At 54.8% G+C, this 25,317-nt stretch overlaps 1 protein-coding gene across 6 annotated transcripts in view; it reads left to right on the top strand.

The window, feature by feature from the left end:
* The window catches only part of NAP1L4 (nucleosome assembly protein 1 like 4), a 53,531-nt gene extending 28,735 nt beyond the window's left edge, over positions 1 to 24,796 (top strand). For 3 of the 6 annotated variants that reach the window (XM_086383894.1, XM_086383895.1, XM_086383897.1), the window contains exons 6-16: positions 508 to 594; positions 1,958 to 2,089; positions 8,248 to 8,319; positions 12,166 to 12,305; positions 13,363 to 13,508; positions 15,759 to 15,781; positions 16,121 to 16,240; positions 18,513 to 18,542; positions 18,941 to 18,997; positions 20,703 to 20,740; positions 23,795 to 24,796. In XM_086383894.1, coding sequence (XP_086240020.1) covers positions 508 to 594; positions 1,958 to 2,089; positions 8,248 to 8,319; positions 12,166 to 12,305; positions 13,363 to 13,508; positions 15,759 to 15,781; positions 16,121 to 16,240; positions 18,513 to 18,542; positions 18,941 to 18,997; positions 20,703 to 20,708 — 813 coding nt within the window. In that variant the 3' untranslated portion in view covers positions 20,709 to 20,740; positions 23,795 to 24,796. The remainder of the gene's footprint in view (positions 1 to 507; positions 595 to 1,957; positions 2,090 to 8,247; positions 8,320 to 12,165; positions 12,306 to 13,362; positions 13,509 to 15,758; positions 15,782 to 16,120; positions 16,241 to 18,512; positions 18,543 to 18,940; positions 18,998 to 20,702; positions 20,741 to 23,794) is intronic. The other 3 variants (XM_086383891.1, XM_086383892.1, XM_086383893.1) reach the window with 1 other exon arrangement.
* Positions 24,797 to 25,317: the final 521 nt, after the last annotated feature.

Below are 25,317 nucleotides of genomic sequence, written 5' to 3'. Positions count from 1 at the left end.
CAGGTGCTGTTAGTGAGTTTCAGATCTTTCTCCTGGAAAGACATCCAGAAATACCCGGGGATCACTGAATGTCTGACTTTAAGCCTCAAAACTTAGCATCTTAAAACAAGCTATGCTATGCTATGCTATGCTAAGTCACTTCAGTCGTGTCCGACTCTGTGTGACCCCATAGACGGCAGCCCATCAGGCTGCCCCGTCCCTGGGATTCTCCAGGCAAGAACACTGGAGTGGGTTGCCATTTCCTCCTCCAGTGCATGAAAGTGAAAAGTGAAAGTGAAGTCGCTCAGTTGTGTTTGACTCTTAGCGACCCCATGGACTGCAGCCCACCAGGCTCCTCCGTCCATGGGATTTTCCAGGCAAGAGTACTGGAGTGGGGTGCCATTGCCTTCTCCAAAACAAGCTATAAAGGCATCCAGTTTTCAGTCTTTTCATTCACATTATTTACAGGTTCATTGTCTTGACTCTCGAGTTTCTGAATAACTGTAAGATCTTATTTTTTACTCTTAGAGAAGGGAATTCATCACTGGTGACGTTGAGCCCACAGACGCAGAGTCTGAGTGGCACAGTGAGACTGAAGAGGAGGACAAGTTGGCCGTAAGTTTCTTCTTCGTGGGCGCCACTGGCGTTCTGTTTCAGTGCTGCTGCAAACAAGACGGCCTTGGGTGGTGGTCTAGTGGTTAGGGCCTGGTGCTTTCTCCGCCACGGCCCGGTTCTAGTCCTGGTCTGGGGAACTGAGGTCCCAAGCTGTGCAGTGCAGTGGGGGATGGGTGAAAAAAGAAATAAAATGGTTTTCCTCTACGCAGAGGAGCGCTCCTAACAGCAGGCGTGGCTTCACCCTTAGGTTGAGTGTTCAGGTGTCTTCAGGACGGTGAAACAGGGTGGCTTGCAAGTCTGGCGTCTGACTGGCCCTGGCAGTCACCAGACACTGTCCCCCTTCTCGGCCGTCGGGCACCCACATGTAGTGCAGACCGTTGGGGAGGTGAAGGAGGCAGAGACCCACGAGGGCAGAGCACAGCGCGCCTGGTGGGGCAGGCCCTGGAGGCAGGGCTGCGGTGGGCAGAGCACACAGGAGCTCAGTGCTGGCGGAGTGGCCCTGGTGCCTCTCACCGCTGGACGCTGGAAGGTGCTCCTCGGGCCACGTGCTCTGACCCCCCTGCTGGCAGCCTTCTCCTGGGGCTGGTGACGGGCGCCAGTCCAGTGCTGTGGGAGCCCCAGCACGATCCGGTGAGCTCTGTTGCCCGATAGCACATTTGGAAGTCGTCTTTCTACCCCATAGTGTAAACGTTCAGAGAGGTTTTTTATGTTATTTTTGGTCGCTGTGTGTCTTTTTGATCATTTACAAACATGTCAAGTCTGATGTAGCTGAAGCTGTGCCTGTGGATAGCTGTGCATCAGGTCTTCACTATGGGAGGAGAATCTGCCTCTGCTAGCTTGAAGACCCCTGTCATCATTGCCCCTGAGAGTCACACATCAGGGCTGTGACATAGCAGAGACTCCCTTCCTCTCGGGCACAGCACCTTCCTCTCACCACCCTGCTGTTTGCACACTGCCTCTGTCCCTACACCCCTGCAGCTTGGGTGTGCAGCGTGGCGGGCATTTCTGTTGTGGAGGTCCTGGAGTGTCCTCTGCTGGTGATTGTCCCGGGTGGATGGCGAGCCAGCGCTGGGCGGCCTCTCCCTGTTGGGGGCCTGTGCCAGTCCCCAGCTCTGCTCCCCGTGGTCTAGAATTAGACTGAGGAATTACATCCGGATATGGATGCCTGAAAGGCTTTGTTTCTCCGAGACACTTGAGTGTGTGATGGCACAGTGGTCCTGGAGATGCAGATTCAAAGACAAGGAGTTTGATAGAGGTTTTAATGGGATTCTGAAACTATATTCTGTATTAAATAAGCCACTGCAAAATCTGTAAACTTGTTGCTTCATAATAAGTATTCTGTTTTGCATCTTTGTGTTTGTAGGGAGATATGAAAAATAAAGCAGTCATAGCAGAAAAAGAAGCAGCAGCAGCAGAAGAGCCCGCCCCCAGAGGCATTCCGGAGTTCTGGTTCACCATTTTCAGAAACGTGGACATGCTGAGCGAGCTGGTGCAGGTGGGCTCACGGCACCTCCCCCTTGGGCAGGCGAGCTGGCTGTGAGCTCGCCGCAGGTGTTGGCGGCGGTGGAAAGGCCTCTCGTGTGGCCGTAGCTTGGCGGAGGAGTCAGCGGGGCCCCTGACTCCCTCGTGCCCTGGTCCCCTGGGAAGGCCCACCTCGAGGAGCCTCTGCCGAGCCTGAGGTAGCCGTACTGCTGGTTGCAGCCTCGCCCCAGGAAGAGAATGAGCAGATCCCGAGCCTTCCTCGCTTCACTCACATGATGTGGACACGAGAGAGGCGTCGGGGCACGGGCCCAGGTGGAAGTGCTGGTGCTGAGGGGCCCAGTGTGTGCACACACACGTCTGTGCACGGTGACACGCGGGCGCATGCTGACTGAGTTGTGGCTTTTTTTTTTTTTTTTTTTTCAGTTTTTTAAATTTGTTTAGGTTTATTTTATGGCTTGGGATATGATCTTGGTATGTGTTCATAGACCCTTTAAAAATATATTTATTCTGCTGTTATTGAGTGAAGTATTATAGTTGATTGGACATTGATGTTTGATGGTATTGCTGATTTCTTCTAGATCCTTGCTGATTTCTGTCTAGTTCTCTCTATTGTTTAGAGAGAGATGTTGAACTTTCCAACTTTAATTTTCAGTCTGTCTATTTCTCCTTTCAGTTCTACCAGTTCCTGCATCAAATGATTTGCAACTCTGTCATTTGGTATATAAGCACTTAGAATTGCCATGTCTTTTTAATGGATTGATTCATCAATATATAATGTTTCTCTGTGTCTCTGGTAATTTTCTTTGATATGAAATCAATTTTACTTGATACTAATATAGACACTACTATTTTTTTTTTTTTTTTTTTTGGTTACTGTTTGTGTATCTTTTCCAATCCTTTTACTTCCAACTTGACCATTTTATTTCATTTTCAGTAAGGTTCTAGTAGATAGTTCATGATTTTTCATATTCTGGCCATCTCTGTGCTTTATTTATTTATTTATTTTTTTATTTGTTGGTTATTCAGCAGCGTGTTGTTCAGCCTCCATATGTTGGAATTTTTAATAGTTTTTCTCCTGTAATTGAGATCTAATCTTACTGCATTGTGGTCAGAAAAGATGCTTGGAATGATTTCTATTTTTTTGAATTTACCAAGGCTAGCTTTATGGCCCAGGATGTGATCTATCCTGGAGAAGGTTCCATGTGCGCTTGAGAAAAAGGTGAAATTCATTGTTTTGGGATGAAATGTCCTATAGCTATCAATTAGGTCTAACTGGTCTATTGTATCGTTTAAAGTTTGTGTTTCCTTGTTAATTTTCTGTTTAGTTGATCTCTCCATAGGTGTGAGTGGGGTATTAAAATCTCCCACTATTATTGTGTTATTGTTAATTTCTCCTTTCATACTTGTTAGCATTTGTCTTACATACTGCGGTGCTCCCGTGTTGGGTGCATATATATTTATAATTGTTATATCTTCTTCTTGGATTGATCCTTTGATCATTATGTAGTGACCTTCTTTGTCTCTTTTCACAGCCTTTGTTTTAAAGTCTAATTTATCTGATACGAGTATTGTGACTCCTGCTTTCTTTTGGTCCCTATTTGCATGGAAAATCTTTTTCCAGCCCTTCACTTTCAGTCTGTATGTGTCCCCTGTTTTGAGGTGGGTCTCTTGTAGACAACATATGTAGGGGTCTTGTTTTTGTATCCATTCAGCCAGTCTTTGTCTTTTGGTTGGGGCATTCAACCCATTTACGTTTAAGGTAATTACTGATAAGTATGATCCCGTTGCCATTTACTTTATTGTTTTGGGTTCGAGTTTATACACCATTTTTGTGTTTCCTGTCTAGAGAATATCCTTTAGTATTTGTTGGAGAGCTGGTTTGGTGGTGCAGAATTCTCTCAGCTTTTGCTTGTCTGAAAAGCTTTTGATTTCTCCTTCATACTTAAATGATATCCTTGCTGGGTACAATAATCTGGGCTGTAGGTTATTTTCTTTCATCATTTTAAGTATGTCTTGCCATTCCCTCCTGGCTTGAAGAGTTTCTATTGAAAGATCAGCTGTTATCCTTATGGGAATTCCCTTGTGTGTTATTTGTTGTTTTTCCCTTGCTGCTTTTAATATTTGTTCTTTGTGTTTGATCTTTGTTAATTTGATTAATATGTGTCTTGGGGTGTTTCTCCTTGGGTTTATCCTGTTTGGGACTCTCTGGGTTTCTTGGACTTGGGTGATTATTTCCTTCCCCATTTTAGGGAAGTTGTGGCTTTTGATCAATTTTTGAAATCTGAAATGGCCTGTCATGCACTCTTGCTAATTGTACAAATATTTAACAAGTTGCTGTTATTCTTCTAATAATTTTTCTTGAAAAAGTCTTTTTTTTCAATGGCAATGGCCAAGCTCTCTTTGTCTTGCTTTATGGACCTTTCTAGAGTGAAATGGTGAACCACTTAAAAGGTAACAAATGTGACGTTCCCTGAGATGAGTTTCCAGAATTCAGAAATTAGTACTGCTCAGAAGTCCACAGAGAGGGTGGGCTCTGCATTCGATTCGGGTGGGTCGGCACAGTGCTTTCACATCGGAGAGCTTGGCCGTGGCGGGCGTGCAGACGGCTCTCGCTGCTGCAGCTCCTGTGCGATTCCAGGGCGGCGGTTGTTGCGGTTCAGAAATGCGCTGCGTCGCCGCCGCCTCCTGCCTCTTCGGACCCGTGTCTGGGCGCCGGAGCCTGAGAAGGCGTGGCAGGAGTCTGCTCCTGCTCTCTGTCCGGGCTGGGGGATGTTTCAGTGTATTAGAGTCGTCTGTGTTCTTTCTTTCTTAATATATATGTTGTGTAGAAGTATAGTTGACTTACAGTGTTTCAGGTACGGAGCCTGGTGATTCTGTGGTACATACAGAGACTCCCCATCACAGATCATTATAAGACAATGACGGTAGTTCCCTGTGGTATACAGTAAGCCTTTGTTGCTTGTTGCATATCTATTTTTTTTTTAATTAGAAAGCAGTGGCACCCCACTCCAGTACTCTTGCCTGGAAAATCCCATGGATGGAGGAGCCTGGTGGGCTGCAGTCCATGAGGTCGCTAAGAGTCGGACACAACTGAGCGACTTCACTTTGACTTTTCACTTTCATGCCTTGGAGAAGGGAATGGCAGCCCACTCCAGTGTTCTTGCCTGGAGAATCCCAGGGGCGGGGGAGCCTGGTGGGCTGCCGTCTATGGGGTCGCACAGAGTCGGACACGGCTGAAGCGACTTAGCAGCAGCAGCAGCAGCAGCTTTCTACTCAGACTAACTCAAACAAGTGGAAGCAAAATGTCATAAATTTTTCTGACAGGCGAAAATTTGTAAGTTTTCTAAAATATATATTATACATGTTATTATATATATGTATACAAAAGCTTTTCTCCTATGTTTGATAAAGACTTGAGAAAGAACATCAAAAAAAAAAGAGATGGAGAAATGGGAAAACATAAATGAAATGGGAGCACTGAGCGTGAAACAGAAAAAGTGAAGCAGACATGATAAAGGGTCAGACAGTCCAGTTGTCTCTGAGCATGGCTGCTCAGCAGAAGCGCAGCTGTGGCTTTGGAGAAGAAAAGCAATACCTGGGCATTTGTATTTTTTCAAAAATTCCAAGATTATTCTGATATACATCTTGTTTACAGGTTTTTACAGGTGATTGCAGGCTTTTCTCGGAGAAGGCAATGGCACCCTACTCCAGTACTCTTGCCTGGAAAATCCCATGGACGGAGGAGCCTGGTGGGCTGCAGTCCATGGGGTCGCTAAGAGTCGGACACAGCTGAGCGACTTCACTTTGACTTTTCACTTTCACGCATTGGAGAAGGGAATGGCAACCCACTCCAGTGTTCTTGCCTGGAGAATCTCAGGGGCAGGAGAGCCTGGTGGGTTGACGTCTATGGGGTCACACAGAGTCGGACACGACTGAAGTGACTTAGCAGCAGCAGCAGCAGGCTTTTCTATTAAATGGTAGTCTTGGTGATACAGGATTCTATTGTTTTTCTGTTGACCAATCATGGTACAATGATGTTAAATGAGTAATAGTTACGAAATCATAAAAGCGAAAGATGTGTTTATCAGTTTTTACAATCAATAGCCAGACAAAAAATTAAAACTAATTACAATTGCCTGCCATAATGGGAACATGATTAGCCTAACAATAAAAAATAATCATTCGCAATCTGGGGGGTCAAGCAGAGTGATAGGGTCAGTGGAGGTGCATACACGAAAGACCATGCAGACAAGCGAAAGTCAGAAAAGTCCGCCGCTCCAAACCAGCTTTAGGACAGACGCTGAAAGAACTTCTCCAGGCAGGAGCACAGGCCTGTGTGTTCTTACCCAAGCTTCTCTTCCATGGGGAAAGCTGTGGTTCAAGAACAGTAGACCATTAGGGATTCCTGGCGGCCCAGTGGTTAGGGCCTTGTGCTTTCACTGCCAGGCCCAGGTTTGACTCCTGGTTGGTAACTGAGATCCTGTAATCCGAGTAGTGTGGTCCAGAAAGAGAAAAGGGAGAAAGAATACTGGATCGTGCTTTTGAGAGTGCCGTGAGCCAGAAATTTATTGAGAAACTTGAGCAGTACATGCTAGAACCAGATTCTCACTGACTGTTAGAGTCTCCCGGGCAAGTTTTAAAGGGAAGTCGCGGCATCAGTGCCTCCCACCCCCAGTCAGTGAGGGTGTGAGGTGCTTGTAGAGGCTCGGGAGGTTCTGACTGTCTTCGTAACTTTGAAGCTTGTGGGGAGCAGCTCTAAACCGGCCCTCGAGTAGCTTCTGCCGCTGGCGCTTAGTTTTGGACCACCGTTTAGGCCATGGGACGTCCTCGCGCTCCGGTGCTGATCCTTGGCTGGTTGCGGAAGTGGAGGCCATCCTGGTTGTTTGTACATGTGGCACAGTCCCGTGGGCGCTGCTGGTCTGACTGAGGGTTCGGGGGAGCCCCAGGCATCACTGTGGAGCCTTGCTTTCTGCTTCTGGAATTTGGAGTTGACGTCTCATATGGATGTGGCCTTTAAGAACTGTTTTGAGCTTACCTTTTGTCCAGAGACGTGCAAAGTGCCTTTGATATTGCTGGTTTTATACAGGCTGGCCTCAGAGACATTGTGCATTTGGTTCCAGCACCCTGCAGTAACGTGAATGTAGCATTAACGTGAGTCATGTGAATGTTTTGGTTTCCCAGTGAATAATAAAAACTAGGTTTACACTATATTATAATCTGTTACGTGTACAATAGCGTTATGTCTAAAAAATGTACATTTTTGTTGTTGTTCAGTCACTGAGTTGTGTCTGACTCTTTGTGACCCCGTGGACTGCAGCTCACTAGGCTTCCCTGTCCATCACCATGTCCCGGAACTTGCTCAAAATCATGTCCATTGACAAAAATGTACATACCTTAATTTGAAAATACTTTATTGCTAAAAGATGCTAACTGTTGTCTGACAACCTAGGGTTAACAGAAGCCTTCACGTTGCAAAACAAAACCCAGAATATCTGTGAAGCGTGTTAAACGGGGTCTGCCTGTGATGCGGAAAGAACTTAAAATAGGAAACTGGAGTTTTCAGGCTTAATGAGCCTCAGGAAGTCCTTAGACTTCTGGGGTGAAGAAGTGACTGTTCTACACATAAAGCACCTTTCCTTAGTATGTGGTCTCTGGGTTTCAGGTCTTGTGATTTTTTTCCCTGAGTTCTTCTCAAATAGCAGGCGTGGTGGACTTGTGCGTTTGCATAATGATGACTTGTGAAGCCTAGAGCCGCTGTCAGACGCGCGTCTGTAGTGCCCATCGTTCAGGTCTCGGGTGCGCTGTGTGAGTGGTCTTGACTGAGTGACTGGATCCTGACTGCCTGGTGAGGGGATGGCTGCCCAGGTCAGTAGCTTGTCCAGGCGTTTCTTCTGATCCTGTCTCTCTGGGGATGTGAGGACCATCAGTCTGCACTGGTGGCGTTCCTGATTCCGTCTGCACTGACAGCTGGGGGTGGTGTGAGAGCCGGCACGGCTCCTGCCCCACGGCCCCTCCCTGCGGCCACCCCGGGGCTGGCGGTGAGTGACAAGGACAGAATTTCTGCAGGGCTAATGACCCAGAGTCTAGGGGGCGATGAAGCAGCGGCGCAGTGGGAACAGGTCTGTTGTCTGCTGCCACTCACCAGGGCCTTTTTTTTCTCTTTGTGATTAGGAGTACGATGAGCCAATCTTGAAACACCTGCAGGATATAAAAGTGAAGTTTTCGGACCCTGGACAGCCTATGGTGAGTGCTGCTTGGTGTCAGAGGGTCAGGGCCCTGAGGGTGATGGGCTGGGAGCCAGCGAGAAACGCGCCCGCTGCTGGGTGCCTCGAGTGCCGCGCCCACTCTCAGTCTCCCGCCTGGCTCAGCAGCGTGCGGGCCGCCTGGTGACTCGGTGGCATGCGCAGCGGTCGGCCGGGATGCGCTGTGCCGTGCTCTGCTTTCTGAGCCGGTTTGTTTCCTGCGTCCTGTGGGCTGGTGTCAGTCTTCTCTCAGGTGCCCCCCAGGGTTCTGAGGACAGGATGTATATAGAGCGGGTTACAGGGGCGGCGGGCGCATCCTCAGGTACATGCAGTGCTTTAGCAGAGGTCCTCGGGGCTGGGGGAGGCCGGCGCCCTCGGTTTTGAGACTGATTCTGGTGGGTACGATGGAGAGGCGTTCCTCTGCTCCTTGAGCTGTGCTTCCCAGAATTCTTGCTTCTGTGGGCTGCGTGCCAGTGAGTGAGCCTGCCAGCCCCGCTCTCTGCAGCAGTCTCAGCACGAGGCTGCCTGCGCTGGGTCCTCTGAGAGTGCCTGGTGGGGCCCATGCCAGCGCCACAGCAGCTGCAGCGCCACCTGCTGCCCGCCTGCCTGCGGCTCTGCATTTCAGGTCTTGGAGACACGGCGCCTGCGGACCGCAGGGCTTGTCCCCTTTCCTGTCCAGTATGTGGCCTGTGGGGCCGCACACCTGTGTCTGTCCCTTCCCTGCTGGCTCCACCCTGGAAAGATGTTCCGACACCCCTCTGCAGCTGGGGTGGGGGCCCTTCTGGTAGCGAGGGAGCCCCCTCTTTCCCGCCACACCCCACTCATCGCAGGGCCTTCCCCTGTGGCTCTCTTCCAGGTGACACTCTTCCCCCGGGTGGGGCTCGCAGCCCTAGAGGCGTCCTGTGGCAGTGAGCTGAGTGCGCTGCGACGACTGAACCCTTGTCCCCTGGGGTGGTGGGGTGTGCGTGCATGGTATATGTGTGATTTGATGCTGCCGCCTTCCTCAGCTTCCCAGTGGGTGCTGGAGTGCCTTGCCAGGTGCTCCTTCAGGCACCTTCCTGACTGCGGGGATCCAACTCGGGTCTCGTGCGCTCCTGCTCCTGCAGGTGGGCTTCACCACTGTGCCACCTGGGAGGCTCAGAGTTACACACGCCCTCCCTCGTGCGTCTCCCTCCCACCCACACCCCCACCTTGTTCTCAACTAGACAGAGGCCTAGGAAAGAAGGAGAAGGAGGAAAATGTGAAGGAAGGAAGGAACACCCTCGGCTTGGAGAGATGACAGGGGAGAGAGAGAAGTGAGTAATTCTGTCCATTCAGCAGTAGGGGGTGATGAAGGACAGTGGAACAGAGCTGTTGGTTAGTCCAGCCCAGTCCCCAGGGTGGCCCGTCCACGCCTGTGGTCACGACCCTCAGCAGTTCTGACGGAAGAGCGTATGCTGCTGGGGCCCATCGTGGAGATGGGTTTCCGGGGGACAGGTCAGGAGAGGCCTGGGGAGGGTCCCACTGACACTCTCACTGCCTGTAGCTGCCTTCCTGTCTTGTACCAAAAGTTTGACTTCAGTTTTAGGTTCAAAGGATTCAACAACAAAACAAACCTCTTGTTACACACAATTTCAATTTTTTATAGAAGGTCATTTGACTTAATTTAATAAATGGTCATTAAAAGAAAAGAATAGAAACGACAGACAGAAGTGACCGTGCGTGTATCACCAGGTTGGGCCCACAGCCCACACCCAGACTCCAGCAGGCTGGGGTCCTGACTGGGAAGGGGTCCTGGGCGGTGCGTCTGCCCCATGGAAGATCTTCAGATGGGAGTTTGGGGGTTTCCTGTTTACAGTCTCAGGCCACGAACCGATACCGTGATCAGTTTGTGCACAGAAACGTAGCTCTGGTTTCACTTTAGCTTTCGAAATGCTGTTTGTTTCATCTCTAAGATCTATTAGACGTGAGGGGCTGGCCAGGCCTCCCGGGCCTAAGATTCCGGGAACTGTCCCTTCCTTATCTCGGGCGCCACCTGACTTGCTTGTGCTTGCAGGAGATGCGGGTTTGATCCCTGGGTCAGGAAGATCCCCTGGAGGAGGGCATTGCAACCCACTCTGGTATTCTTGCCTGGAGAATCTCATGGACAAGAAGAGCCTGGCGGGCTCCAGTGTGTCGGGTCACAGAGTTGGGCATGACCGCGGTGCATGCTTCTTACCGGCTGTTTGTTTCACCTCTTGCGTCATAAGACTTCTTAGACCCCGAGGGGCTGGCCAGGCCTCTGGGCGCTTAAGAGATTCCAGGACCCACTCCTTTTCTTATCTAGAGTGCCACCTGACTCACTGAGCTCGCGGGCAGGCCTGGAATCCGGGCAGGTCAAGAGCAGGTCAGAGCCCTGCTCCCCGCTTCTGAAGCCTGAACAGGACGGTTCTCTGTTTGTTTCCTTGATACTGTCCTGACTGCGGTGTGGTCTCCCAGAGCCGTGGTGTGTGCTTGTCGGCCTCCCTTCCCTGCTGCCTGATCTCTGGCTGCCTGTGTCTGCCTCCCAGGCCTTCGTGGCCCTTCTCTTCCTCCTCCCCTTGCTGCTGCTAAGTCACTTCAGTCGTGTCCGACTCTGTGTGACCCCGTAGACAGCAGGGACTCTCCAGGCAAGAACACTGGAGTGGGTTGCCATTTCCTTCTCCAATGCATGAAAGCGAAAAGTCAAAGTGAAGTCGCTCAGTCGTGTCCAACCCTCAGCGACCCCATGGACTGCAACCTACCAGGCTCCTCCATCCATGGGATTTTCCAGGCAAAAGTACTGGAGTGGGGTGCCATTGCCTTCTCCACCTCCTCCCCTTAGTTTTCCTAAATTACTTTCCCAGCTGATTGTTGTACCCTGGGAATAAAAATGGGAAGAGCTAACATTTAACTGGTAATGCCTGTGACCCCGGCTGCCTTCTGACTGCTCCTGCAGAGTAATCCTCGGGTGACCCATGGAGAGAGGGGTTTGTGATGCCGTGTTACAGGCGAGGAAGCAGAAGCACAGGGAAGTTGAGTGACTTCCCGGAATCTGACAGCGCCGATGGACAGAGGCCGTCCAGGCCCGGAGTGGGTTCACTGAGCTTTGGGGAAGCAGGGCTGAGGGGAAGGCCTGCACACGCTGCTGCTTCTGGCCAGTGTCCTTCTCAAATAGAACACGTTCCTCAAAACCGGATTATGGAGTCCCAGAGCGTTTCATTTTGTTAACGTTCGGTATCGCCAAATTGCCCTTTGCAGCACACGAGTGCCCTTGTTTCCCAAAATGCAGGCCAGTGCTGTGTTCCTGGGACTTCTTACCCAGAGAGAGGGGGTATTTCATTTTTTGTCTGTTTTGTCCTGTGGGTACACATGTCTTCTTTGTTGCCATCTGATTTGTTCCCACTGCTTTGTACCCCCTCTTGTCTGTTGAGCACTTTGTGAGTGAAGGGTGAGCGCATCTGTGGTGGGTCCCAGAAGGCTTCTCTGCCCACGTGGAGTCTTGCGCTTTCACTGTGGGGCTGGGAGGAACTGCTCTGCCTGAGAGGGGCGGAGTGGGGGCTGGGCTGCAGCTGACCTCCCCCTCCAGACCCCCGCCTGCTGTGACCATGGGGCTGGGGTCCTGGGCAGCAGGCCCACGTGCCCACATGTGCACTCAGGCTGGCGGGGGTTTCCCTGGCCTGGCCTGGGCTCTACCTTTGGGCTGGTGGTTTTGCAGTAAAGACATGCTCGTTATGTGAGCACGCCTCCTGAGCTCTTCGGTATTCTGCCTTAGGGAGCGGGGTTCCAGCAGGCACTGTGTGGTTGGTAAAATCTGTCCCCAGTTACCTGTAGATTTTAAGTGGTGTTGACCCTGAGTTTTTTTTCCCAGTCTTTTGTATTAGAGTTCCACTTTGAACCCAATGACTACTTTACCAATCCAGTCCTGACAAAAACGTACAAGATGAAGTCAGAGCCAGACAAGGCCGATCCGTTTTCTTTTGAAGGCCCTGAGATTGTTGACTGTGACGGGTAAGAAAATGCCATTAAGCTTCTTTTTCTGAAACACACGAGATGGTTTTAAAACGCCACAAGTAAGGTGGAAGTTAAGAATAAAGCAGGAAGCCTTTATCTGTTTAAAAGCCCAGCAGACAGAGAGGGAAGTCAATGAAAGAGTCTCTCCTTTTGGGGATATGACGGCTGGCGCTGGGAAATGTGTCCTGCGGTTCCCTGAGCCAGCCTGTAGGGTGGTGGCCCAGTTTCCCCAATGTAATGCGGGCCTTGGGATCCTCAGTCTCCCAGAGGGACGCAGAGACCATGAAGCTGGTCGGCTCCTCTTGGCAGGGCCCTGCCGAGTGAGTGGCTGGGCGGTGCAGGGCCGCATGAGCACGCGCGGCCTCGGGACCCAGCGCTCGGTGCTGTGGCCTTTGGACCACGGAGGAGGGCAGCTTAGAACCTGTCCTCTTGGTTGGTTTGAGACAGTTTGGGAAATCATTTTATTCCTGATTGAAGCAGTTACTTACTGAACCAAGGACTTACCCTGATGCATTTCTCTGTGTGAGTGAGTATACAGAGCTTGATTAAAATTCTGCTGGACTCAGATGGCCAGAATGCTTTAGAAAGATTGTTGCCCAGGCCCAGGCCACCGAGTGAGGAGCCTTCCTCTCCGCACTCTCTCTGTTGGCCATGGTGACTCAGAGGTCAGCCCCACCGAGGCCCGCTCAGCACCCCGGAAGCCAGATGTCCTTCACCAGCCATCAGTCTTGGCAGCAGCCGGTGTGCTTTCCCCATCTAGTCCCGCTCACTTAGTTGCTGAGACCTTGTGCCTGAGTGGTGGCTTCCTGTGCACTGTGGGGTCTGTAAAGGGGCAGCGGTGACAAGCTGCTGTCCAGGCACGGTCATGGGAAGGACCTGGCGGGACCCTGCAGAGTGTCTGTGGGGCCACCGCGCGGCCTCCTGCGCCTGCGGCCTCCGCCTCCTTGAGGCGTGCCCAGTGCCCACTGGCAGGTGCTGGCGTCCGGTTCCCGGTGAAGCGCCGGGCTGGGGCCTGCTTGCCAGGCACACGGTGGTGACGGTCTTACCCCTGTAGGTGCATCATTGACTGGAAGAAAGGAAAGAACGTGACTGTCAAAACCATCAAGAAGAAGCAGAAACATAAGGGCCGAGGCACCGTCAGAACAATCACCAAGCAAGTCCCCAACGATTCCTTTTTCAACTTCTTCAGCCCACTGAGAGGTGAGCAGGCCGGGTTGTGGCTCCAGTACAGGTGCGAATGGATTGCCAGTGACCGTCAGGGTGTCCCCCGGTCCTCTGGCGAGGACGGTGCTGTGAGTTGCCCTGCAGCTGCGGCTGTCCTGGGGGGTCCATGGGTACCCGTCCTGGCAGGCGGGGCCCACGGGAGCTCTGACACGCGCACAGCTTGTAGACCGTCCACCCCCCCTCAGACTGGGGCGCGGAGCGGCGCTTGGGCCTTAGGTGGGTGACAAACGTGGGCGTAGGGCAGAGGCGGGGCCGGGCGGCGGGCCTGTCCTCCCCCAGCTCCGAGCCCGAGACGGGACTCGGGGGGCCGAGAGCACGGCCGCACGCCGTCTTCACGTGACTTCCTCCTCCCGAGGATTCAACAGCCAGGCCTGCCGGCCGTGCTGGAGTACGGATGTGAGGGGAGAACACTTTATTTTCTGTGAACAGGAGCCAGTGCGGAACGGCAGCCCCACTCCAGGTGATGGCGGCCCTTCGGGCTGTTTGTAGAGGCCGCCCGGTGGCGTCACTGGGCTCTGACCCCAAGCCGAGGGGCAGGCTGCCCGTCCCCACCCGGGGCCTTGTTTTTCACTGTTGTGGCTGTTGTCTCGGTTTGTTCTTGAGCCTGAAAGGTCCCAGGGTGTGTCAGTTTAGGGGATAAGATCAGCTGTAAACATGAGTCTCAAATTTCCTTGTTTGGAAAGATCCCTTTCAGAGCCTCATTTGGGAATGCTGGAGGTTTCCTGTGTGAACTCACCATGAAGAAGAGGGGCTTTGAATCCTAAATTCACTGAGCTTGTTGGACTTCCAGATAATTAATAGCAATTAAGATGACATTAAGTGGACTTGAGGATTTGGGGGCAGTTTAGCGGGGTTCAGAAACTATTCTGATGTGGTGGTTCCGTTGCTCAGTCGTGTCCAGCTCTTTTCAACCCCGTGGACCGTAGCACGCCAGGCTTCCCTGTCCTTCCCCATCTCCCCACGCTCACTCAGACTCAGGCCCATCGAGTCGGCGACGCCTCCGACCGCCCCACCCCTGTCGCCCCTTCCCTCCTGCCATTGAGTCGGCGACGCCTCCAGCCGTCCCACCCGTCGCCCCTTCCCTCCTGCCGTTGAGTCCGGCGACGCCTCCAGCCGTCCCACCCCTGTCGCCCCTTCCCTCCTGCCTCGTGTTGTGGTTGCACAAGTCTGAAGGTGTCAGAGGTCACTAAGTCGTGTATTTGAAGTGGCTGAGTTTTAGGGTGTGTCACTGTTGTGAAACAATATTAAGTGATCCGCTCTATGAAAATGAGTAGAGGTGATGGCGGGGGAAGGATGGTGGCGTGGTCGAGGGAGAAATTAAGATGAGTAAAAGGCCTTTTCAGATGTAGGAAACCACCTCTGCTGCTCCAGCGCCCCTGTGGTCTCAGTGCAGAACGGGCCAGCAGTCGGGGAGCAAGCCCTTGTGACTGCTGCCCCAAGGCCAGAGTCCCAGAACCTGCATTTCGCTTGCATGTGAGGCTGGGGGCCACCCTGGGGGTGGGGCTCACACCCCACCGGGACAGACCTTACAGCGGTGGGGCGCCGGGGAGGTGGGGGACAGTGCGTGCCCAGCAGAGGTGACTCACGCACCACGTGCACATCACCGGGCCCTGCTGAGCACGGGTTCAGGCCCGCTCCTCTGTCACGCTCAGCTCTGTGCTGGGCTGTCCTGGCGTTTGGCGCTGGAGGCTCCGTGGCTCAGCTTCAGTGCGGGGTGTGGGGCGCTGCCAAGGGCAGCGTCAGTGCTGGCACCCCGCCCACCCGGAGCCGTCCCGGGAGGGGCGGTCAGCACTGTCCCCTCTCTCCTCCTTTGCAAGCAAACAGAAGTAGAGCCCCAGCCTAGCTGAGGTGTAGCGCCTCAGTGCCATGAGGACTTCCAGGGACTTAGAGTTTCCTGTTTTCTGTTGACTCATCACACGGAGTTACACGAGGTGAAGCTCCGCCCGAAGCACAGATACACTGAGACCCGCAGTCTGGCTCCCCGTGCACCGTTCCACCCACGACACTTTAACCCTCTGCCAGTTCTCTTCTGAAAGTGGCCTTCTCCAGCTGGGCCTGGGGGCTGGGAGACCCTGGGCAGCTTCAGTCTGCGGTGGGAGGAGAGCAGGTGGGGGCATCCCGCTTTGGCAGTTTCTGGTATACCATGCTGCTTATCTGTCAGCCGAGCGTCCAGGGGGCTTTAGAAAGGTGGGTTATCTGTGTAATCAGATGTTTTCTTTTTTCTAGCATCAGGGGATGGAGAATCACTGGTAAGATTTGCATTGTTACTAAGAATCTATTCTGCTGTTAAGGCCTATCTCCTGACTAGTTCGCTGCTTCCTTTTTAACCCATTCCTGCTCCCCTAAAAACCAGGGGTGAACCTGTATCCGTTGCACCGCGGTGTGGGACAGGGGCGTGCTCTGTGGGTGGGCTTCAGGGGCAGCCGTGTCCTTCAGCCTGCACCCAGCACTTACCTGCCTCTCCTGCAGTATGGCAGCGCCAGCGCCCAGCACCTTTAAACCAGGTCCCAGGCAGTGGGGTGGGGTCTGGTGAGAGAATGTGACATTTACCCTGTGGAAACAGGTAAGCACTGAGCTTCCCCTCCCAGGATGAAGACTCCGAGTTCACGTTAGCCTCCGACTTTGAGATCGGACACTTCTTCCGTGAGCGGATCGTGCCGCGCGCCGTGCTCTACTTCACGGGGGAGGCCATCGAGGATGATGACAACGTAGGTGGTCTGGGGGCGGGTGGCCTGGGGGGCCCTGCAGGGGGGCGGTGCTCTCTGGAGCCTGGGGCAGAAGGCATGGCCCAGTGCCCGAGTCAGCCTGTGCAGTGACGCCTTTCAGGCTGTCCTCTCCAGACCCACAGCTCACTGCTGCATGCGAGGTGTGTGGCTGGGGTGACCTCCAGACCTGGGGACTGTCACTCAGCGCCATGTGGGGACTCTCAGAGCCAAGTCGTGCTGGCATGTGCGTGTTGACTCCAGAGAGAGAACCCCATGCTCCATAGGAGGACGGCCCCCTGGGCCAGCCCCTTCCGTTCGGCCTGGAGGAGTTGGCCTCTCGCAGGCAGAGCTTGGGAGCGGGGCCCCTGAGCCCGCCTGGCCAGCTGTCCCTGAGCCGTCACCCGAGACCATTGTCCGTCGTGACCACGGCCCGGGTGCCGCCAGCCTTCTTGCTGTGTGGAGGGGAGGTGTGCGTCCTGTAGTGTTGCTGGGAGCGGCTTAGTTGCCGTTTACTCCCTCGTGTTGAGCACTCGGAGGGGTCCTCTCTGGTGAGGTCTGTGGGGGCTCCTGGCTGAGCAGCGGAAGCTGGGCGGGCCTGCGCTGCTCAGCACCCTCCTGTGTGCTGCAGGCCCCAGGGCAGCGAGCGTGGGCCAGCTCGGGTGTGCGGCTGCATCGCCTGAGACCAGTGGGCTTCTTAGGTGCAGTCTGCCCCAGAAGCACGGACACGCCCGGCATGGCGTATCCAGGGGTCAGGAAAGTGCCCGGGTCATTGCTCAAGGATCAGCTTAGGAGACGCAGGTTGTACACATTCTGATCCGATGCCGTCCAGTAGCACCTTCTGCAGCGAGGGCACCGTCCTGCACTCTGTCCACTGTGGCAGGGCTGGCACTGCATGACACTGGACGATGTGAGATACGGCCGTTGGCAGCTGAGGAGCCAGAGGATTGGATTTATCTAATCTGGCCAAGAAAGATCTAGTGGCTGCACACTGGAAACGCCCTCCAGACGAGGGTCCACAGGCCTTCTCGTGATCACATACCCACCACTGTAAACACCTGACGATGCCGCGTGTGTGTTTATTTACTCACAGTACACGCCAGGCAGCTCCTCCTGGTGACGTCTGTGTCTGTTTTCACTACTGATGCCATCAGCCACACCGCAGGTTCACGGTGTGGTCCAGGGGCTCACTCGGCCTGCAGGCCTGGAGCCCCAGCTCTGCAGGTGCCCGCGTGTACGCTGGGGCTGACGTAACCACTCCAGCTACTCTTCAGGCTCCTGATCGAGGAAGCGCAGGGTGTGGGGACAGGCGTGCGAGCCCCCGTGTCAGACCTGCTCAGAGCAGCACAGGGGCTGGGCGTCATATCGGGGTGGCGTGCACGCAGGCGTTTGGGCTTGGGCTTCCACATGCTCGGAGCCTTGGCTCTGCCAGAATTTGAGGTGGCTGCACAGAGCTCTCAGAGGTCGGTCCAGGGTGAGGCGGTGCCTGTGGAGCCTCAGGAAACCAGCATGTGAGCGTGTGCAAGGCTGGTTCCCGTGGGACGGGCCGCCCACACTGTCAGAGGCTGCTCAGGACATGGGTTAGGAAGGAGCGCGCGACGTCCCCATCCTGCTGCTGCTCAGGCCAAGGGGATGTGCAGACCAGGCCCATGCTGCGCTCTGCTGAGTGCCTTTGAGCTGTTGATGAGGACTTTGGGAGCGGGGCTCTAGGAAGAAAGACCGTGAGAGAAAGCCTGCTCCGTCTGCGGGTGCCTTGTCGATGCAGCCGACGGGAATGAGGTTCATGTAGTTTTGTTTGCTTCTGGGAGCAGCCTAATATCTGGGACTCGGCCGGGAGCCTGACCAGCAGTGTCCTTGGACACATGAGAGGTTGGGTCCAGACGTTCATTCAGCCACAGTGTTGGAGTTTCTCCTGGCATACTTTAAACACCAGGTTTTATTACATTCCTAGGTACAGATGAACGATTTCCCCTTGTCTGAGATGTAGGGTGACACTGAGAGTCCTGTGTGTAATAAACCATGCGGCTGGTTGACTTAGATCAGCCTGGTTCCCGGTTGGACACAGCGCAGCCCACGCTGACCGGCTCCTGGGCCCCAGCCCCACCCATAGTCTTTGTTTGGGGCGGTTTTCAGATACCTGGTGTCCCATGAACATGGCAGGACACGGCAGGAAGCTGGCTTCTGCTCGGAGGCTGGGCCACTGTGGGCACGGGGCAGGTGCTGTGTCTGGGTCAGGCTGCCACTGTGCTTTGTAAAAACCTCTTTCCTTCCCTTGCAGTTTGAAGAAGGTGAGGAAGGAGAAGAGGAGGTAAGAGCTGGCTCAAGTGAGACGCCGTTCCCCGAGGTCGTCCTCGGCCCTGTCTCCTGAGTGGACGGGGGCTGTGGGGTCTGACTGGCCACGATACCCTTGTCTTGTGGGGACCTGCCCTGGAGGCCCTCGGCCCTGGCGAGCGCTCGCTACGACGCGCAGATGGGTGGCAGTGTCGAGTCGGACCCTGCAGTTGGCTGACGAAAGTGCGTCTTACAAAATAACCATCAATCAGACCAATCCACTTGGTCAGCAGTATGTTTACTTCAGGGTCATCTGTGAGAAAAGTGGCCAAAGGAGGGATTTGGTTGAGTGTGGGTGATCGTGATTGTAGCCAGTTTCTTTGTGAATCAGAGGAGTCCTGTCTGCTCAGCGCGTTGTCCCTCCTTTTGATGCAGGAGCTAGAAGGAGACGAGGAAGCGGAAGACGACGATGATGCCGAGATTAACCCCAAGGTGAGTTGTCGGGAATCCCCACACCTGTGTCTGCTGTACTGCTGAACTTTTAAAACACATTCCTAGCTTTGAGCCGGGCTGTTATGAACATGTGCCTGTCATTCTCTAATTTAAAAAGTTAAAATTGTACCAGAAATATACTCGGATGACGAGCTGTTTAGATACCTGATAAACAATTTGAGTGTTAAATGGCTTTCCAGCTCTTTCTCAATCTGTGTCTTATTTATGTAAACTTATTCTGGAGAGCAGCTTTATGTTCTTTATCTTTATGGTGTAGTTGGCAGCGTGAATAAACCTTTTTGTTTTGTGTTTGTTTTTGGAAAAAGTACAGAGATAGGGTTTGGTTTGTCTTGATGACTAGAATAGAGGAGCAGCAGGCATAATTTTACAGTTGTAACTGTACTGAGACTAGTGAGGAGATACGTCTCAATAGCTTAGATAATTTGAAATAAACCAGGAAGCTTTGCAAAAACCAACAAAGAAGCACCTGATGGGGATGAGTGGCAGTCCCAGTGATTTACATGTAGTTAGGTTTCACCTGCCGTCTCAGATGAGCTTACATCAAGGAGCTTGCCCCTTGGCGCGTATTTTAAACACAGAGCTGTGTTGCTGCTGCTCTGAAGCTGCACTGAGAGCTCTCTTGCGTGCTCATAGGAAAGCTATGGCTCACCTGCCCCTTAGGACTAAGGGTGTCACAGCCGTCAGAAGACTAGCTGTGCTCGGCGCTGTGGGCTCTAAGGAGACGTGGTTGTCTGTCTCCCCAGCTCGGGCCCGAGGCTGGCCATGGGTAACCGGGTCTGAGTGTTCCGTGGCACCAGCTGTGTCTACGAATGCACGCTCACAGTGGTGCTTCCTTCTGGGGAAGGGTGTGAGTGCGTTGACCACCTCAGCGTACCATGCAGGTACTGCTCTGGGCACGGACTCGGACACGTTCATCTTCTCTAAGCCAGCCTGTCCCTTTCATGGTGGAACCGTGCACACCAGGGCCCCAAGTGCCTCGCCCTTCGCCGTCAGGTGAGGAGCCGTGCCCTGCCTGCGCCCAGGTGTATGTGCCTGGCTGCTCTGCAGCCCTCAGGGGCTGAGGCACACGTTCACAGTGGGATTCCAGGCCAGAGGCAGACGGCTCCAGCGGCTGCCTCCGACTCCAGGGCCCGCCTGCCGCCCGTCCCGCACAGCACTAAGGCTGCTCACTCCTCCTGTCCTGTCGTCTCCCGTCGTCGTCGTCCTCCTCTTCTCTCCATGGCCAGGCCTCCTGTCCTGTCTCATGTCTGGGCCTTCTAGAAGAGCAGCCTCACCTGGTGACCACAGAAGGAGGGGATGGCCAGCACTAACCATGAGGGCTTGGGTGTGTTTTGCTGGTCGGGGGCGGGCGAGAGGGACCGGGGCTCGTGGTGTGCGCGGCCCCTGTCAGCCTCGCCGCAGGGTCCGGTCTGGTCCTCTGGGGCCGTGAGGGGACGGCGCTGTTGCTGTGGTGCTCCTCTTCAGAGGACTCTCAGGTCAGTCTGCCACGAGCAGAGGGCAGTACGGAAGAGGGGCTGTTTAGGCATTACAGGTGCAGGTCTGCGTGTGAGGTTTCCCGTCGTAGGGTTGATACTGTGCAGCCCTTTGGTACCATGGGAAATTGTGGCTCTTTCCTCCTGTTTAATCTTGTGCATTTCATTTTCTCTCATGCTGATGGTTCCTTTCAATTTTTTTCCCCATTTAGGTGTAATTTTTGTCTGTTAATCATTCATGCGTTTCTAGGTAAGGTGGAATTCCATTCATTCATACCTTCCAAACTTGTGGTCTGTGTTTTGTAACAATGCCACGTTGTGACGGGTAGCGTGTCCAGGGCCGCTTGGTGTGTGCGGGGCTGGACAGGGCTTTCCAAGAGCGGGTGTCTGCCGTGTGCACTTTGAAAACCAGCCGACAGAAGCCACGTCGGGCTCCTGCTGGCGGAGCCCAGGGTTTGTTGCCAACCAGGTAGTGGCGATGTCACTGGTGTGACGCCTCTGTTGACAGCAGGGCTGCCCCCCTTCCCAACCCTCCCACCCCCCGCTCCCCACCCCGAGTGAGAGGCTGGACCAGGATGCCCAGGCCCCCCAGCAGGGCCAGCCTGCTGCCCACTGTGACCCGCCCCCCCCAACGTGTGTCTGCTGCCCGTTCATTCTGCTTAAGTTCAGGTGTTGTGCAGACCGGCGGGGAGTAAAGGGTGGACGTTAATGTGCCAGAATGTTCTGTCTTGGGAGCTGCTGGCGCCAGCATCCCATGGGTGTTGCTGAGTGCTGCGGAGGTTGCCGAGGCGTGTGCAGCTCGACTAAGAACCGGCTCCAGACTGAGGCCGTCCGCCCCGTCCCCTGCGGGGTCCCCTGCTCGTGGCTCTGCCCGTGTCACGAGTCCCCCTCATGGACGCCGCTGTTGGCTCCTGTGGGAAAGGGAGGGAGGTGCGAACAGGAGACCCGTGTGAAGCCGGGGTGACAGTGTCGGCATCCAGGCGGGAGCAGGGCTCCCCAGCCTGCGCTCGTGTGGGGGGCTCCCGGAAGAGCAGGGCTGTGTCTGCACCTCCGAGCTGGAGAGGGTGTCTGTCTGCACCCCGTCCCTTCGCTCTGGCGGGCTGGCTTTCTCAGGAAACCGAGGCAGGCAGGCAGACGGGGCTACAGAAGCTTTTGGTGGGCGGCGTGCACGCCCACCCTGGGCTGTCTGAGGGGTTAGGGCGGTTGTGTCGGGTCCTGTCTCCTTGCTCTTGGCCCCCGCTGCCCATGTTGTCCAAGGGATGGCACCGGGCCTGTTAGGCCCGAAGCCCCTCTGCTCCCCGCCCCTAGCCAGTGAAGCGGGCCGTCCGTGAGCAGCCCAGCGTGTCCTCTGGCAGAACCAGTCACGCTGTTGAGCGTCTCTCTCCAGGTCCGGAGCCCCTGTGGAGGAGGCCGCCCCCAGGACTGGGCCACCAGCACTGAGGCTAGGGCGGGTTGGTGGGGGCCTGCCCTCTTGGGCAGTTGCTATCTGTGAAGGGCTTTCTCCTAAATGCCCCCAGCTGGCAGGGTGTTGGTCCTTTCATCCCTTGATGACCAGGCTTCTGACAGCTCGTGATGTGAGGGCGGGAGTTCCTGCAGGTTGTTTTGGGCTCACAGGCCAGAACCTGGTGTCTTGTTGATAGTTCACTCTCGGGACTGCAGGGCTCTGTGTCAGTGCTCCAGCCTGGAAGTTGCGTCTGTGTGGACACTGGCCCAGGGTGGGGCTGTGTTTGGGGGAGGCAGCGTGCCGCAGGCAGCCCCGCTCCCCCGCCCGGTGAGCTCCCCTCCGCCTCCCCCACCGCCACCCCCACTGCCAGTCCTGGCCTGGGGACAACCAGTTCCCTCCAGTGTCTGCAGCCCCCGAGGTGAACAGTTGGTGATGCACGCTCGTGGCAGAGAAGGTGTTGCCCCGGAGACGGTGCGCTGAGTTGCATGCTGCTCCGTGTGACACAGCATCCTGTCTGTCCTCTGCGTCCATTTCCCTGGAGGGGGGTGGTGCCACGTCCTGGTCCTGAGTCTCCTGCCCGGGCCCACCTCCTCAGCCTCAGCTCTCCAGCCTGGAGATACACGCCTCCCTTTGTCCCCAGATGGCTGCACGCCGCTGCCCCAGGCCGGAGCACCTCTGCACACCCAGTGAGTCTGGAACCAGCCTCTGAGCCCCGTGGCCACGTGTCCGGGCTGCCTCCAGGCCCCCTTTGAGATGACAGTTTGAATTAGGTCTCTTCCAAGTAGAACTTCTCATCGGGGTGCTCGCTCTGGGCCCAGGCTCCGGGTGTATTCCTGGGGAGTGTGTGATGCGGTGCTGTTAGCCCAGTGCTGGGCGGGCCCGAGGCCAGGCGTGGAGCGAGTGTCCCGCTTGGCCCTGTGCTCACGCACTCAGCCCGGGGCCCGCGCTCCCTGTTTTGTCTCTGTGCATCTTTTACACGTGGGCTCTTCGTCCCACACGTGTGCTGAGGATTAACAAGCCGGGCACCATCCCACAGGTGCCCGGCCTGTTAATTCTCAGCATTGGTTGTATTATCCCAGATGTTTCTTTTAAACTGTGTGATGCTAGTTTTTCTTAGACTCTGAGACATGCCAGGTTATATTCAGAGTAATTTGTCATCTTCCCAGCCAGAAATCATGGGTTCTTGTTGAGTAAATCATTGGCTCAGAAGTATTAGTAAAATCGTTGTCTGTGTCTGAGGCTCTGGTGATCTCCACACAAAATTCATGGGGTTGCTAAACAGGTTGAGACGCTGTGAGCTGTTCTCCGTTAGACTGTAGTCAAGTGAGTCTGCTCTGGGGAGGGTCTCCCCTCCTCCTCTTCTGGAAGGCTCGCGTGCCGGCTGCGGGGCTCCTGGGAGGGTTGGGCTTTGTCTGTGGAGCTCTTAGTGGCCCCTCGTCCACTGTCATGGCCTTGTCCCCATCAGTAAGCGGAGCTCTGAGGCCTGGGCTTGGGGGCAGGTGTGTTCCAGGCAGGGCCCTGACGCCTGGTCCATCCGCGCTGTCCCAGAGCCGGGGCCTTCCAGCTGGGGACGGGGTGCTGCTCTGTTTAATTACTCTGTGCCACTGAAGGACCTCCCCTCACCCTGAGATCCTCCTGCTGACAGTTAGGATGTCTTTAAACAAGAAAAGGCAGCCCCACTGCGCCCTTGTTTATGGGAAGTTAGCTTATTTTTTTTGTTACTATTTTCAAAGTGTATGTTAGCCACCAGTTTTTTAGTAAGAGCAAGTGACGTATTGAGTCTTTGTTGTCGTTGTTGGATGGAGACGCCTGCTGATGGGTGGCCCGGTTCTCTACAGTCTCGTTTTCTCTCGTTGACAGAAGGAGCCCAGCCAGCCCTCGGAGTGCAAGCAGCAGTGAGGCGGCCGCGTGGACAGCGTCACGCCTGACTCGTTTTCAAGTGCATGGTTTTCACTTAACTTCTCCTTTTACTTTATTATTTTGCTTAACCTGTACAGCGGCAGCTCAGACGCATTTCAGAGATAGGAGGTTTAATTCCAGCACCCTCTACGGCCTCGGGCACAGCTCAGTGGACTCCCCCAGCCCGGCCTTGGGGAGGGCCCTGCAGATCGCATTGGGGATCCCTGGACGCCAGGGGCACGTGTCCAGGGGTGTGGTTCCAGGGCATCTAGGACTCGCTCACCCTTCCGCCATCGGACAGGATGCGTTTTGTCTGAAGACGCCCACGCGCTGTCGCCAGTCCCGGCAGCGCCAGCGGGGGTAGGCGCCCTTCTCACCCTGCTCCTTCTTTAGTTCTATTTTCCTCAGGACTGACCCTGAGGCTCCCGCTTTTGTGGTTCATCTCGTATTTATTTACCTTTCACGCTGGGGACGGCTGGGGGCGTGCTCTCTCGCTTGTCCTCCAAGTTTCCGAGACCCTGTGGGGACCAGACACCCGGTGCCCTGAGCCGGAGGTGCTGGTCAGGCTGCAGACCCCGCGGAAGAAGCTGCTCCCTCAGGACACGCGGACCGTGCTTGGCCTTGGGGACGGGGGTGGGGCTGTGGGCAGAACCGGGGCTTGCCAGGCTTCGCGGGGAGGGGCTCCGGCCGGCAAGCACGGCTTTCCTCCGTAGTGCCACACGTCTTGCTTTCTCGTAGCTCCCATTTCTTGGCCCCACACTCATTTTGTCTTAAAAGCCTTGGGTTTCGAGCGACCTGTCCTTGGTGGCGTGTGGGTTTTGAGTGTGTGACCTCTGGCCCGGGGAGTTCAGGCTGTGGCCAGGCTGTAGAGTGCTCAGCCTTACTTAACATTTGTAACTGAATACAGTGTTTTCAATTTGTACAGAATAGTTAGAATATTCTATTAAAGTTGTGAACCATGGACCCAGCGCGTGTGTGTCTTCCTTGGGGGGCCGCGGCGGGCGGGGCTGCAGGACGCCGCTATCTGGGGCGCTGCGTGTGGGCAGGTCCAGGGCTTCCGGACTCCTGGGGTGTGTGTTCCTGAGGCGCGCTTCCCTGTCGATGGGTTGGGGTCCCCGGCTCCGAACCCAGCAAAGAGTCGTTTCTGAGCATTTGCAGGTTTGCACCCTCTAGGTTGGAAGGTTCCAGAAGGGACGCTTCCTGAGACAGGGCCGTGTGCCGTCGGTCTTCTCGCCGCTGCTTTCCCGGGGTTTCCTCCCGCCCCCTTCTCAAGAGCAGGAGCTCTTCCCAGAAAAGACGCTTCCGGCGTGAGGGCCGCGTCTCGTCAGGCCTTTCTGGTTTCCGGTGTTTGCTCCACCCCCTTCCCAGAAGCACCTGCTCCCCAGGTCTCTTGCTCCAGCTCCACAGCTGGGACTCTGCCGGTGGCGAGGTCGCGGCGCCCAGAGAGGGAGGAGGTGCCAGGGCAGGCAGGCAGGTGGCTGGCC

Source organism: Bos grunniens, chromosome 29, assembly GCF_055505025.1.
Source record: "Bos grunniens cultivar Pamir isolate PY7600 chromosome 29, Bosgru_T2T1.0, whole genome shotgun sequence".
Lineage (NCBI taxonomy): Eukaryota > Metazoa > Chordata > Mammalia > Artiodactyla > Bovidae > Bos > Bos grunniens.
Note: the sequence above shows the minus strand (reverse complement) of the source record. Positions and strands in the feature narration are given on the sequence as shown.